General features: G+C 35.8%; 1 protein-coding gene across 3 annotated transcripts in view; it reads right to left on the bottom strand.

Moving 5' to 3' along the window:
• Positions 1-4,343: 4,343 nt before the first annotated feature.
• Positions 4,344-14,561, bottom strand: part of HNRNPLL (heterogeneous nuclear ribonucleoprotein L like) — a 39,820-nt gene continuing 29,602 nt past the window's right edge. For all 3 annotated transcript variants that reach the window (XM_077843554.1, XM_077843553.1, XM_077843555.1), the window contains 6 exons: positions 14,137-14,354; positions 10,745-10,866; positions 10,079-10,280; positions 9,121-9,178; positions 8,935-9,033; positions 4,344-5,489 (listed from right to left, as the gene is read on the bottom strand). In XM_077843554.1, coding sequence (XP_077699680.1) covers positions 5,434-5,489; positions 8,935-9,033; positions 9,121-9,178; positions 10,079-10,280; positions 10,745-10,866; positions 14,137-14,354 — 755 coding nt within the window. In that variant the 3' untranslated portion in view covers positions 4,344-5,433. The remainder of the gene's footprint in view (positions 5,490-8,934; positions 9,034-9,120; positions 9,179-10,078; positions 10,281-10,744; positions 10,867-14,136; positions 14,355-14,561) is intronic.

Raw genomic sequence — 14,561 nt, 5'->3', positions numbered from 1 at the left:
GGGCCACCGGCTGTAGGAATCCGATGAAGTCAGTAAGGCTCACTCAAACCTCAATTACTTTACAAAATGAAGAAAGGTGAGAGGCAGCAATATCCACTTCCTCATTCATAAATTAAAACTAAGAGAATTTCACCCAAAACCCAAAAAATACAATTTAAAAATGAGCATAAGACATGAGCAGACATTTCTTCAAAGAAGACATACAGATGGCCAACAGACACTTGAAAAGATGCTCATCATCACGGAAATGCAAATCAAAACTACCTCACACTTGTCAGAATGATTAAAATAAAAAAGAAACAAACAACAGGCATTGCGAGAAAGTGGAGGAAAAGAAAACTTCTAGCACTGGCAGGAATGCAAACTGGGGCAGCCACTAGGGACAAAAGCATGGAGGTTCCTCAAGAAGTTAAAAATAGAGCTCCCCTACAACCCAGCAACCCACTATTGGGTATGTACCCAAAGAATACAAAAACATTAATTCAAAATGATACAAGAACCTAATGTTTATAGCTGTGTTACTTACAACAGCCAAATTATGGAAACAGCCCAAAAGTCCATCCACTGATGAATAAAGGTGTGTGTGTGTGTTCACACCAGGGAGAATGGTGAAAATTAACAAGACAGGAAACAACAAATGTTGGAGAGGATGTGGAGAAAGGGGAACCCTCTTGCACTGTTGGTGGGAATGTGAACTGGTGCAGCCACTCTGGAAAACTGTGTGGAGGTTCCTCAAAGAGTTAAAAATAGATCTGCCCTACGACCCAGCAATTGCACTGTTGGGGATTTACCCCAAAGATACAGATGCTGTGAAATGGCAGGACACCTGCACCCCAATGTTTATAGCACCGATGTCCATGATAGCCAAACTGTGGAAGGAGCCTCGGCATCCATCGAAAGAGGAATGGATAGAGAAGATGTGGTGTACACTGGAATATTACTCAGCCATTAGAAATGACGAATACCATTTGCTTCAACGTGGATAGAACTGGAGGGTATTATGCTGAGTGAAGGAAGTCAATTGGAGAAGGACAAACATCATATGGTTTCATTCATTCGGGGAATATAAGAAATAGTGAAAGGGACTATAGGGGAAAGGAGAGAAAACGATTGGGAAATATAGAAGGTGACAAACCATGAGAGACTCCTAACTCTGGGAAAGGAACAAGGGGTAGTGGGAGGGAAGGTGGGCAAGGGGTGTGATTGGGTGACAGGCACTGACGGAGGCACTTGATGGGATGAGCACTGAGTGTTATGCTATATGTTGGCAAATCGAACTCCAATAAAAAGTGTGTACACCTACATATAATGGAATATTGTTCAGCCATAAAAAAGAATGAAAGCTTCACATTTGCAATGACATGGATGGAGCTAGGGTATAATGCTCAGTAAAAAAGTCAGAGAAAGACAAATAACAAATATCACATGATATCACTCATATGTGGAATTTAAGAAACAAAATAAGCAAAGGGGGCGAAAAAAAAAAAAAAAAAACCTGATGGTTTACCAGAGGGGAGGTGGATGGCGGTTGGGTTAAATAGGTGATGGGGATTAAGACGTGCACTTGTGATGATGAGCACTGGGTGATTAAAATAAAAACTTAAAAACAAAACACCAAGAGAATTTCAAGTGCTTCCTCAGATAAAAGGCTTTATATTCAAGAAATGTCTACTAATAAATCAAAGTCTTTTGTATTTGTTCAAGTTCAAAGCATGTTAAAATTGAGATGGCCAGAAAGGTGATAAGCTGAATGAACTAAATAAAATATATCAGTTTTTAATTAGCACTTGAATCCATTTGGTAGAAATGGTAGGTTTTAGGAAAAAGCAACAATATTACAAATTAAATATCCACTAGATTTCAAACTCCCAATAACTTTCTCGGCTTTAAACAAGAATCATGTTTGCACATTCACTTATATTTTGGTTGACATTGGAAACCATCATAGTAGAAATAATTTAGAAGGAATAAAACATGCTGAGGGACAGAAACTATGAATCTTGTTTCCTCTAAATCCGCTTATGACTTAATTCTGTGAGCAAACAAGTGGAATTATGAATAAAAAGGCTTGCTACTTTTCTTAATAAAGATTTTATTTATCTGAGAGAGCAAGCAAGCATGAGTAGGGGTGAGAGAGGCAGAGGGAGAAGGAGAAGCAGACTCCCTACTGAGCAGGGAGTGGGACTTGGGGCTCAATCCTGGAACCCTAGGATCATAACCTGAGTAGAAGGCAGACACTGAATGGACTGAGCCACCTAGGTGCCCCCCAAATTTTTGCTACTCTTTACGTGGTCCCTTAAATGGACTAAGTCTCTTGAGCCAAAGGACCATATGGAGGCAGGAAAGCTTACTGCAGTTATCTTTCTTACAAGGACCCTTGTCACCTGAAAAACTTTTGGAAGCAAAGCTCCTTGTGCTTGATTCTTAATTATGGAAGAATGCTCTAGTCAAAATTGCTTTGCGCTAGAGAGGGAATGAAGTATCACTAACAACTACTAAAAAGCAATTACCTAGCAACCTAACCCTACAGATAGTGATTTTTTAAAAATGAAACACAGCTGACCCTATTTGGTCATTTTTATTCTCTTCTCTCATTTCAGTCCCAGAAAGTATAGTCTGGATAACCAAATCACTAGGATGCTGGTAAGTCTCATGTCAGCTGCAATTGCAATTTTTTAAAATTTGGGGTAGTACCCTCAGTAGGAAAGTATGGTTTTAATAGGCAGCTTATATTCCTTAACTCAGTCATACAGATGTATTATCAAACATTTACTGGAATTTAGATACGGAACAGGATTCTATTATTTAAAAAAATAAACTCACAGCTAATATTATTTCTTTACAGCTATAGAATCTGCTCTTTCATGTTCTCCTAAAAGTGGAAAGATAGCATAAAGAAGTTGTTGTTAAGGCTAAGGAAAGAGAGAGTGTTGTCAGAGCCAATTCCATTCTAGGATCAGATAATATCAGATATTCAACAGCAGTGCTGCCCAAGCAAGTAAACTGTCAAAGATATTACTGATAGCAACAGAATAGGGCTGACGTATCAGTGATCTATGAATAAACAAGGTACAACTTAACATACTTTACACATGAAGAATTTACTGATCATTTTGTTGGGGAAAGAGCATTAAGATAGAGTTCATACCTAAAAGTCAATACCACTTAGAGGTGCCTGGGTGGAGCAGTTGGTTGAGTGACTAACTTGGTTTCAGCTTAGGTCTGATCTCAGGGTTGTGGGATCGAGCCCCAAATCAGCTCTCAGTGCAGTCTTCCTATGACTCTCTCCATCTCCCTCTACCCCTCCCTCCCTGCACTCTTCTAAAATAAGTAAATCTTTAAAAAAAATAAATAAAAAATAGTAATACCATTTAAACCAAATCTAAATTAAATAAGCCCTGTCACCATCCAAGGGTTTCTTTCCTAAAACCTTAGGTACAACATAAAATAATCTATAACACTGACATCACGATTAGTTTTCAGAAGAGGGGAAGGGAAGGAAACAATTCTACAAACTCAGAAGTTACCTTTTAAAATGAAAGCATTTTAATTTTGCAATAAATGTAGAAAAGTATTTATAGGAGAGGGGGGATAAAGCTTTGTTTATTGTAGAGTTACGTAAACTTAGGTATTAAATTGGCAATGAATGAATGAGGAATATACACCACTGAGTACCACACACTTACAGTTCATATACAAAGTTACCCTTGGCAAAACTGACTGGGTTCTATAAGAGTCTAAAATGCCTCAAGACTGAACTTAAATTTTTCTAGGTCTTTAGAGGGCTAAAGGGACATTGGTTGACAGCTGTTTAAATTCAAAGGGAAATAAATGTTAATGTGTTTGGTATCCATCTTTACTTACTGTTCAAAAATTCTAAAACTTTTTAAAATCCTGCCTCATTTCATTTATTTTTTTAAAGATTTCATTTATTTATTCATGAAAGACAGAGAGAGAGAGGCAGATTCATAGGTAGAGGGAGAAGCAGGCTCCCTGTGGGGTCCCTCATGCGGAACTCGAACCCTGGACCCTGGGATCATGACCTGAGTCCAAGGCAGACGCTCAACCACTGAGCCACCCAGGCATTCCCGCCTCATTTCTAAAAGGATTAAGGCAAAATGTCTTTTTTAAGTTAAAATTCACAATAAAACTTTTACAAAAGATCTAAATGGAACTTCTACTTGCAAATTTGTTTAAAACTCTCAAGATCACAAAACTGCTATTGCCAACTATAAACTTCAGTTATTTTAGGTAGATGAAATATTGTCCCTTTTATTAAAGATAAAAATATAAAATGGCTATATGACATTTTTATTATAAAAAAGCTCTGAATTTGCTAAGTGTGCTACAGTCTCTTAATACCATGTTTACACCTTCCTTACACCTTCCTTGAGATGTAGTACTTTCCAAAAAAAAGGAAAAAAAACAGATCCAGTGGGAAAGAGAATGTTTAATAAATGGTGTTGAAACAAACAGCTATCTGTTTGGAATAAAAATAAAATTAGATCCTTACACCTTGCACCATATAGAAAAATACATATATTACTGATGGATTCAAGAGTAAAAAATAAAAATGCAAGTACCCAAAATTCTACATACAATTTTAAGGGGTTCACAGACTCCCTAAAGCCCCTCCATGGATCTCAGGTTAAGAATTGTTAATAACTTCTATTAAAATCTCAATGCCAAATACCAAGTGTGTTTTCAAGATCAAGTCACATGCAACAAATGAAGATGAACACATTAACTCATTGTTGTAACTTTATAAAATCTCCAAACTGGAACTAGAAACAGAGGCATGTCAATACAAATGGACAATGACTTAAAAAAAAAAAAATACACCAATTTAAATAAGTTTGAGTGCATACTGTACAAGTGTATCCATGTCTGTTAGCCTTTCAGAAATATAAAATCAGCTAAATCTTTAGTACTTAAAATTCATTATGTGCAATGTTATTCTCAAACTTGATTAAAATACTTAATAAATACAAGTTATGTTTAATATGAATAACTGCAACATACTTAAAACATCTAAACATATAATAGGAACTCTATAATATTAAAATGCAATACTTTCACCTGCATTAATCTCATACACAATGGAAAAATACTTGCAGATAATTAGCATTAAGAATGCAAATATATTTTCACTGTGGAAGAAAAATAATAAGATTAGAAATCATATATTTGTGTAATCTACAAGGAAGCTGTAGATAGTCTACATTATGACATTCTATTTTAAAATGAAAACAATTCAATATTTAACTTTACAACAAATTTACTCAAGGCAAAATATCTGTTTATTACAGAACAGGATCTTAAATCAAAGTAAGCAAGGCAACATTAGATCAACCATCTTAGATTTTTCTTAATGAAGTGTAGCTTTAAAATTGTAATAAAGGTGAACATAAATTCTAACATGCTCTTCTCTTCTTATAAATGGGATGATGTAGAAAAGCAAAGCTTCAACGTGTAGGGATTGGAACCATCTGTAAAAATAAAAAAAAAGTTAACAGCTCACTTCATCAAACTTTCAAGATTACTCTGAGTTAGCAGAGTAAATTATTTCACCTTTTTATAGAATCAGAAGCAGAAACATAAAGAAGGAAAATTTTTATCTAAGTAAGGTAAGGGGAAGATTACTTTTGTATATCTCCACCAGCAGGTAAGCTACATGTAGGCAGGAACTTTTATCCACAGCTACACACTCTTGCTACTGCTCTAAACCCTATCTGACACACAGAGGCACTCAACATCTCTTAGTGAATTAGTTAATCATTACAGATAAACAGTATAGGATTAAGCTTATGTCCATTAGTGAAGCTCATTTTGCAGAATATATTAGAATGGCAATTCCTCTATAAAAGCCAATTCAAACTGAAAGGAAACAAACCATGAGACCCTTAACTCCAGGAAACCAACTGAGGGTTGCTGAAGGGGAAGTGGGTGGGGGAATGAGATAATTATGAGATGGGCATTAAAGAGAGCATGTGATGTGATGAACACTGGGTGTTGTATGCAACTCATGAATTACTAAATTCTACATCTGAAACTAATGATGTCCTTCCTGTATGTTGGCTAATTGAATTTAAAACTTTTTAAAAAGCCAATTCAAATAGAGGCTGGGAAATGGGATAAGAATGGAATGTAAGGGAAGATATTAATAAGCTGAAAAAGTTCCAGGATCTAGTATTAAATTCTAGAATTAAAGGTTCCCTGGGTGGTTCAGTGGTTTGGTGTCTGCCTTTAGCCCAGGGCATGATCCTGGAGTCCCAGGATCGAGTCCCGCATCGGGCTCCCTGTGTAGAGCCTGCTTCCCCCTGCCTGCGTCTCTGCTTCTCTGTGTGTGTGTCTCTCATGAATAAATAAATAAATAAAATTCTTTAAAAAAATAAAAATTCTAGAATTACTCAAAAAACAGAGTATAATCCACAAAATTTTTTCCATTTTACACATTTTTCTTTCTTTTCAGACCAAAGAGAACTCCTCCTCAATTAATTATGCAAAGAAATAATTCCAGTATCTTAATGGATTAAATTTTTTTAAATTCCTATAAAGGAAGAAGCATATAAATTAACAGGTATTTGCAGGACACTGGAGAGAATAAAAAGATAAATAATTATTCCTGCCTCCAAGTAGTTTATTTACTTATTTATTTAAACAAATGTTTTCAATTTTTTTTTTAAAAGATTTTATTTATTCGTGAGAGACAGAGAGAGAGAGAGAGGCAGAGACAGAGGCAGAGGGAAAAGCAGGCTCCATGCAGGGAGCCTGACAGAGAGAGAGAGAGACACAGAGAGAGAGACAGAGAGAGAGAAAGGCAGAGACACAGGCAGAGGGAGAAGCAAGCTCCATGCAGGGAGCCTGACGTGAGACTTGATCCTAGGACTCCAGGATCATGCCCTGGGCTGAAGGTGGCACTAAACTGCTGAGCCACTCGGGCTGCCCCAAGTAGTTTAAAATACATCTTGAGTATGTCTCAAATATGTATATAATTTTAAAACCTTTAAAAGCCTTCTAGCAAAGATTAAGCTTGATTCACTACTTAAAATTTATTTTCGTTGACTAAAAGTTATATGAAAGGAGGTACTCTTATTCTTTAATTAAAATTTTCAAACATAGGGCAGCCCCGGTGGCGCAGCTGTTTGGCGCTGCCTGCAGCCTGGGATGTGATCCTGGAGACCTGGGATCAAGTCCCACATCGGGTTCCCTGCATGGAGCCTGCTTCTCCCTCTGCCTCTGTCTCTGCCTCTCTCTCTGTGTCTATGAATAAATAAATAAAATCTTTAAAAAAATTTTTTTTTCAAACATAAAAAATATATAAATTGACACGATAAACTCCCATTTATCTATCACCTAGTTTTAATAACTGTCAACATTTGGCAGTCTTATTTCATCTACTTATTCTCCACACACATTTTGGGAGCTGGAATATTTTAAAGTAAATCCTAGATATATTATTCCACCCACAAATCCTTCAGTGTGTATTTTTCCTTTTTTTCCACATTACACCTAATAAAATTAATACTTTTTTCTTCCACTATTAGAAAAATAAGGGTTTAACACTCCTTAAATCCAGGATCAAAGTAAAGTACACAGCACAAAGCTTCAAAAGTTAAATACTGGAGTGTATTTTGTATGATAGAAAAAGAAGCCTTTACCATTCTGGAGAATAAACAGTGACAATTTCACTTAATACAAATTAAAACAATGGAATTCCATTTTTCATCTATCATACTGGCTAAAAATTGAAAGTTTGACAAGACTCAGTGTTGGTAAGAATGTTGGGCAATGGGCATTTTCATATACCACAGCTAGAGATGTAAACTGTACAACCTTTCTAAAGGGCAATCTAGTAACATTTATTAGAATATAAACCTTTATGTTCTCCACCATTAGGAAATTGCCCTACAAAATAGAAAAAGTGCAATGATAGGGAGGTTATTATAGTAACAGAAAAAACAACTAGAAAAAAACAGTATTCACTAGTAGGGAAATGGGTAAATCAAATAAACTGTGGTGTATCTCTACTATGAATAGCTACTCTGTCTGTGCTTTGGGGGAAAAAAAAGTAGTAGCCTTGCATATGCTGATACAGAAATAGCTCCAAGACATATTAAGTGAAAACAGCAAGGCATAGAAGAGTATGTATAGAAAAACCATTTTGTATAACTTTTAAAAACATAGATATACATACACTGAGGAGGAGGAATAAAAGGAGACAAGTTAGAAGCTACTGAAAGCTTTTTAACTTTCATTTTGTACCACTGTGTGTCGTTTTTTAACCATATATGTATTGCTTTCTTCTAAAAAGATCAACAGGGACTGTGGGAGCCAGTATCCAAGACGGCCCCAATGGTCTCTACCCTCCTGGTATTCACAGCTCTGTATGGTCCCCTCCCCACACTGTACTCTGGTTGATCTGTGGGACCACAAGGATACAACATAAGTGATAGTATGTCACTTCCAATGTTAGGTTATAAAAGATACTGGGGCCTCTGTTTTAGTCATTTCTCTCATCTCTCGCAGATCACTCACTCGAAGTAAACCAGCTACAATGAAATGGCCAATGTAGCTTAACTGGACTTGCAAATAAGCACATAAATGAGCTTGGAAATGGATTACCCACTTCCCAATCATGACTTGAAATGACTGTAGACCCAGACAACAGCTTGACTGAAACTTCAAGAGACCCTAAGCTAGAAATACCCAGCTACACTGTACATGTTACTGACCCTCAGTTTGCTGTTTTAAGCTGCTTGGTATGGTAATGTTACACAGCAACAGGTAACTAATAAAAGGACTGTTATGAGTTGCAGGACTTATATGCCTTTTTTCTTCATACTTCTCTATATTTAAAAAAAAGTGTTATTTTAAAATTGTTGATGTTTCTGAAGTAACTCCTATTGAATAATTATGACACATCTTTCTTACTTGGAACTCTTATCTGGTAGTGATTAAGTGCTGTAAGGGCTTCTACCGCATCAGTTTTGCATTCCCATTCTAACAGCCCGGAAAGCGTTTTGGCAGAAGCTAAAACAAAACAAAGAAACAAAAATCCAGTTATTTGCTTGTCATCAGTTTAACCAGAAAACTTAAAAAGAGGGAATGTGCACTTACGTTTTGCGTCAAACACTTTATATTTGATAAATGTAAGAACTTCATGGTCATTACATAACTGTCAAAGAAATGTAAAACCCCATTAAAAATATGGCCAAAATAATATTCCTGCCTTTTTTTCTTTTTTTTTTTTAGAATGTAAACTTTATGGGGGCACATGGGTGGCTCAGACAGTTAAGTGTCTGACTCTTGATTTCAGCTGACCTCATGATCTCAGAGTCATGAGATGAAGCCCCACATCAGGCTCTATGCTGGGTGTAGAGCCTGCTTAGGATTCTTACTTTCCCTCTGCCCCTCCCCCCTTCCTGCGTGTGCACATGTGTGCATGCTCTTGCATGTTCTCTCTCTCTAGAAAAAAGAAAAAAAAGTAAACTTTGTGGTACAGTTTAAGTCCGGCATGAATGAATTAAGTCAAACATGTTTTTAGACTGGTAAGTTCTATGAGAAAATCAATTTTAAAAAGTGATATTTCTTATAAACTATGTAAGTAATTTAGTGCTAATACAATAAAACTATAAATTTTATGTAACATGTATGCTCAGAGTTGTCAGGATTTATTTAGTACCTAAGGTAGAGAGTAGAGTTCCAGAAAAATCAATTATTTTCTAAAGCATTTCCTACAGTTTGACAAAAAGGCAGGGATATATAAAATTTTGTAACGGACAAGATTTAAGGGCATAGTAAAATAATTTTCTAAATGCAGAAGTCAGGTATTTCATTCCAACTCTCAAAATAACTGAGCCACAAACCAACAAAAGACTAAAAATACTAATAATGCAGAATGGAGGCCAGAAAAGCACAATGGTCAAAGAGTGAGCTATAAAGTACCAAATAAATAACAGAACACCAATAATATCAAAAGCAGAAGATGAATAGTGCAAGACTTTAAAATGAGGTAAAAATGTTATAAATTTTAAAATAATAGGAACATTCTACGTAATTGTATTTTAACACCTACCTTTGTGAAGGTCTCCTCTGTGACACACAGTGGAACATTATAATAATGCAGCACACATGAGGGTGGCTGGATTATATTCTTAGATGCTTGACCAGCACTTGTAAAGCGATTATTTTTGCTCATTGCAAAATCTTTGTAGCTACTTGTACCATCCTCCAGCTCAAATATTTGACTTGGAACAACTGAATGTTGTTTAGACACACTAAAGATTGGGAAGGAAAAAGGTAAAAAACATGTTAGATAAAAAGCAGCAAGTAGGCAGTCTCAAAATGTTAGTATCTATGCCTGCACCAATTTTAACAAATAATACACATAGCTATTTAAATATGATTCAAATATTTAATATTTAAACACTTATTTGAATATTTAAATTTAAGTTATAATCCACGACTCTTATAAGTTTAGGTATATTCTCACATTAGGAAACTTTACATAAAACTTGCCCATTTTAACATGCTGTTTTACAATCATAACACTAAAAGCTAAGTATAGGTGAGCAAAACCTGAATTATATGACCTTAACATGCTATGTCAAAAATGGTAACATTATAGGTGCTAGTTTCAAATGTGCTCTCAATTACATTAAAATATTCTAAAACTGAAATATCTAATAAAAACGATAAAGATTTTTTAATACATTTAAAATTTACCACTTAAGATAATTACCAAACATTAAGTCTTTTCCCAAATAATTTGACATTGTTAAGGTGTGTGACAGCTCTTTCTACAGCATACTCATCACCCATTTCTACCAGTGCTGTACCAGGAATGGTCTTCATAAATTTTACCTGCAAATACAAAATCCCAAAAAGGTGACTATTTCCCTTCTACAATAACAGAATTTCTGAGAGTATGATTTAAGTGGTTGAGGTCAAATACAGACGATCATCTAGAATCTTGACTTTATTCTGCTGTGCTATTAAGACACTCTTAGGGCAGCCCGGGTGGCTTAGCGGTTTAGTGCCGCCTGCAGCCCAGGGCCTGATCCTGGAGGCCCGGGATTGAGTCCCACATTGGGCTCCCTGCATGGAGCCTACTTTTCCCTCTGCCTGTGCCTCTGCCTCTCTCTCTCTGTGTCTCTCATGAATAAATAAAAAAAAAAAAGACACTCTTAACTCTTACCAAAACTCAACAAAGATAAAAGGTAAAAAGGAAGACTGTAATTCTACTGTGTAGCACAATGAAGAAGAGCACAGGCTTACTCTGTCTCTGCTATGTATTGCATGACTTAGGGTAATTTTCTTCTCCAAGCTACAGACTTCCCTATAAAACAGAGACAATGATAACATCTGATAGGGTTCACCGATATTTATTCATTCAATAAATATTAGGTGCCTAAAATGTCTTAATAAACACTGAGCTAGATACTGGGGATTAATGGTGAACATAATAGACCTGGTCTTCTTGAAACTTATATTCTGGTAGGTAGGATAAAAAATTTAAAACTATTCAGAATGCTGTTAAAGCAATTAACAAGATGCTATAAGAAATACTGCAAGACAGCCTTGAGATAGCAGTGACAGCAGGAAGGCTTGTACAAGGTAGGGGCAGTTTAAAAACCAGGCACACTTCACAAGTTTCCATTGCATCTTGGACAAAAGCTCATACCTATCCTCTTATTTTATTCTGGTTTTAGTAGGTAACACTGTAGTAATAAGGGTTAAATGGGTTAAAGTAGGATAGTCATTCAGCATATTACGCACCCCTTACAAAGTCCTTAAATAGCTATTCTGTACCACTAACATTCATGATACCTTGAACATACTTATTTGTTAACCGTAAAAGACTACTACAAATACATTTATACAACAAATACAGCATAGTATTTATATCCATCCTTGCAACTACCAAATTTATTTATTTATTTTTTTAAAGGGAAGGATTTTATTTTATTTAAATTTTTATTTATTTATGATAGTCACATCAGAGAGAGAGAGAGACAGGCAGAGACACAGGCAGAGGGAGAAGCAGGCTCCATGCACCAGGAGCCCAACGTGGGATTCGATCCCGGGTCTCCAGGATCGCGCCCTGGGCCAAAGGCAGGCGCTAAACCGCTGCCCCACCCAGGGATCCCGCAACTACCAATTTTAATGGGCTATCCTAGCATTTTTATTTTTATTTATTTATTTTTTTATCCTAGCATTTTTATACTATACCTATACTTCAACAAAACTCAGTTGTAGCAGAACTTTTCAACTTGAAATCAATTACCTTCGTGTGGGCAAACCTTCTATACTTTGATTTAATCAACCTGCAAATCTAGCAATGACTAAATATCTAATGCTAAACATGTAACTCTTATCCTTGTAAATTTCAAAGAAAAAAAAAAAAAGGTGAGGCATAATTAACTATATATAAATCTTTTAAAATATTACCATAGCTTAAGTTTCATATATCATAATCATTTAAAAAGTTGAAAAAAAATTTTTTTTACTTTTATTTAGTTATTCATGATAGACACACAGAGAAAGCCAGAGACATAGGCAGAGGGAGAAGCAGGCTCCTGTAGGGAGCCCGATGCAGGACTCAATCCCAGGATCCTGGGATCACAACCTGAGCCAAAGGCAGACACTTAACCACTGAGCCACTCAGGGGCCCCTGTTTAAACATTTTTGAGATGTGAGACCGGAATTGCTCAAATAGCACACAGAAAACTTAAGTTTATCAGACAAAGCAATTTAGGTTTCTAAATCATGAGATAATTAGTTCATAACAGAAAAGACAAAAATATACTAAAGATGTTAATTAAACTGCCTGATTCTGATTGCCTATAAATGTGAAAAGCACAAACAGAAAAGTAACATTATGTGATAAGGTTAAAATACACATTAAAGCCCATTTAGGTATCAAACATGCAGTTCTTCCACCTTAACTAACATCTAGGTGTCTAAGAGAAATGTCTGTGTGAAAAAATCTGAACTACTTCTCAATGTTGCTAAATCTGTCCCATGTATTCCTGGCAAGTTATATAAGCAGAAATATCCCATATGTTATCCCTAGACCAAATGTGGGATTTTCTTTCTTTTCTTTTCTAAATGCGGTCAAATGGTTATGTTGAGGAAATTCTTGTTTCAGAGATTTTCTGAGTTGCTTTCTCAGATCAAGAAGCTTTTAGAATTAACAAAGTAAGAACTAAGAGTACCAACTTTTCAACCCAGGCTCCCTCATGCACACACATTTATGACTCATGCTTGTACCTTTTTTATTGTGAAAAGAATAAAGAAAAATAACATTATCTCAGTACTGAAATTCAAATTAGCAAGTGTATCAAATAACTGGTAACTTAAAACAACCAATCATTTCCCCAGTTAAATTTTCCATGATTCTTTAAAAAATAGTTTAGTGGGACACCTGGGTGGCTCAGTGGTTGAGCATCTGCCTTCGGCTCAGGGCGTGATCCCGGAGCTCCAGAATCAAGTCCCGCATTGGGCTCCCTGCATAGAGCCTGCTTCTTCCTCCTGTGTCTCTGCCTCTCTCTCTCTCTCTCTCTCTCTCTCTCTCTCTCTGTCTCTCATGAATAAATACATAAATACATAAATCTTAAAAGGCAAGCCTCCAGATACAGTTTTGAACACATTCTTTCAAAGTGGGTCACTGTTTTAGATACTGATAGACCTAAAAGCACATTGTTCCTCAGAAGATACTAGAGCCCTAGCACTTAGGAGGCAAGTATTAAATCTAGAAGTCTCCTAAAACTCATGATATACGGCCAAGCTCCATGAAAGTAACTGCTCTTTCTAATTCTACAGTTAACAGGTTAAATGCTAGACACTCTTTGCATCATTACAATCAAAACAGGGTAGTAATTGATTAAACTACTGCTTTGGATTTCTATTTATATTAGCTATTTTTAAAGTATTTTTAGTAGCAACAACCTATACTGATGACTTACCAATAAAACCCAATTTCTGAAGCTTGTAATGAATTTTTAGCTTATGTGGGTTATTACTGGAAGAACTTTTATGTTCCTAATATAAGAAGACACACATATTTGCTGACTTTTCAGACTTCCCTACTAGATATCCTAGCAAAAGAAATTAATATAAAACAAAACTTACCTTTTCAATATTTCCATATAAGCAGAAAAGGTTGAACACTCTTGAACAATTCATTTTTAGCTGATGCAATCCACTAACCATTACAACTGAACCAGAGGGATTTCCTCCATGCATGTAAGAGGAAGAAGCCTGTGGTAATGGATACGCAACAAGTTCAGGTGTGTCTCGAGAGCCCATTCTGTAACGACTCGGTAAAGGCAATAATGGACCATGGGATCCTATAAAAATGATAAACAAAACACAACTTTAGCAGACACACTTCACACTAATAGTAAACTCTTAATATTAGCTAGTGTGATGCATGTCCAAGGAAAACTCAAATGTGTTTTCAAATATAACCTGTGGAGATTAATAAAATCTGTACTTCTTTCTACCAAATCCAAGATGCATTGACCTGCATATATGTCAGGCTTTTAAGTTTATAT

Source organism: Canis aureus, chromosome 12 (assembly GCF_053574225.1).
Source record: "Canis aureus isolate CA01 chromosome 12, VMU_Caureus_v.1.0, whole genome shotgun sequence".
NCBI lineage: Eukaryota > Metazoa > Chordata > Mammalia > Carnivora > Canidae > Canis > Canis aureus.
The sequence above is the reverse complement of the archived record's forward strand: the minus strand, read 5'-3'. Positions and strand labels throughout refer to the sequence as shown.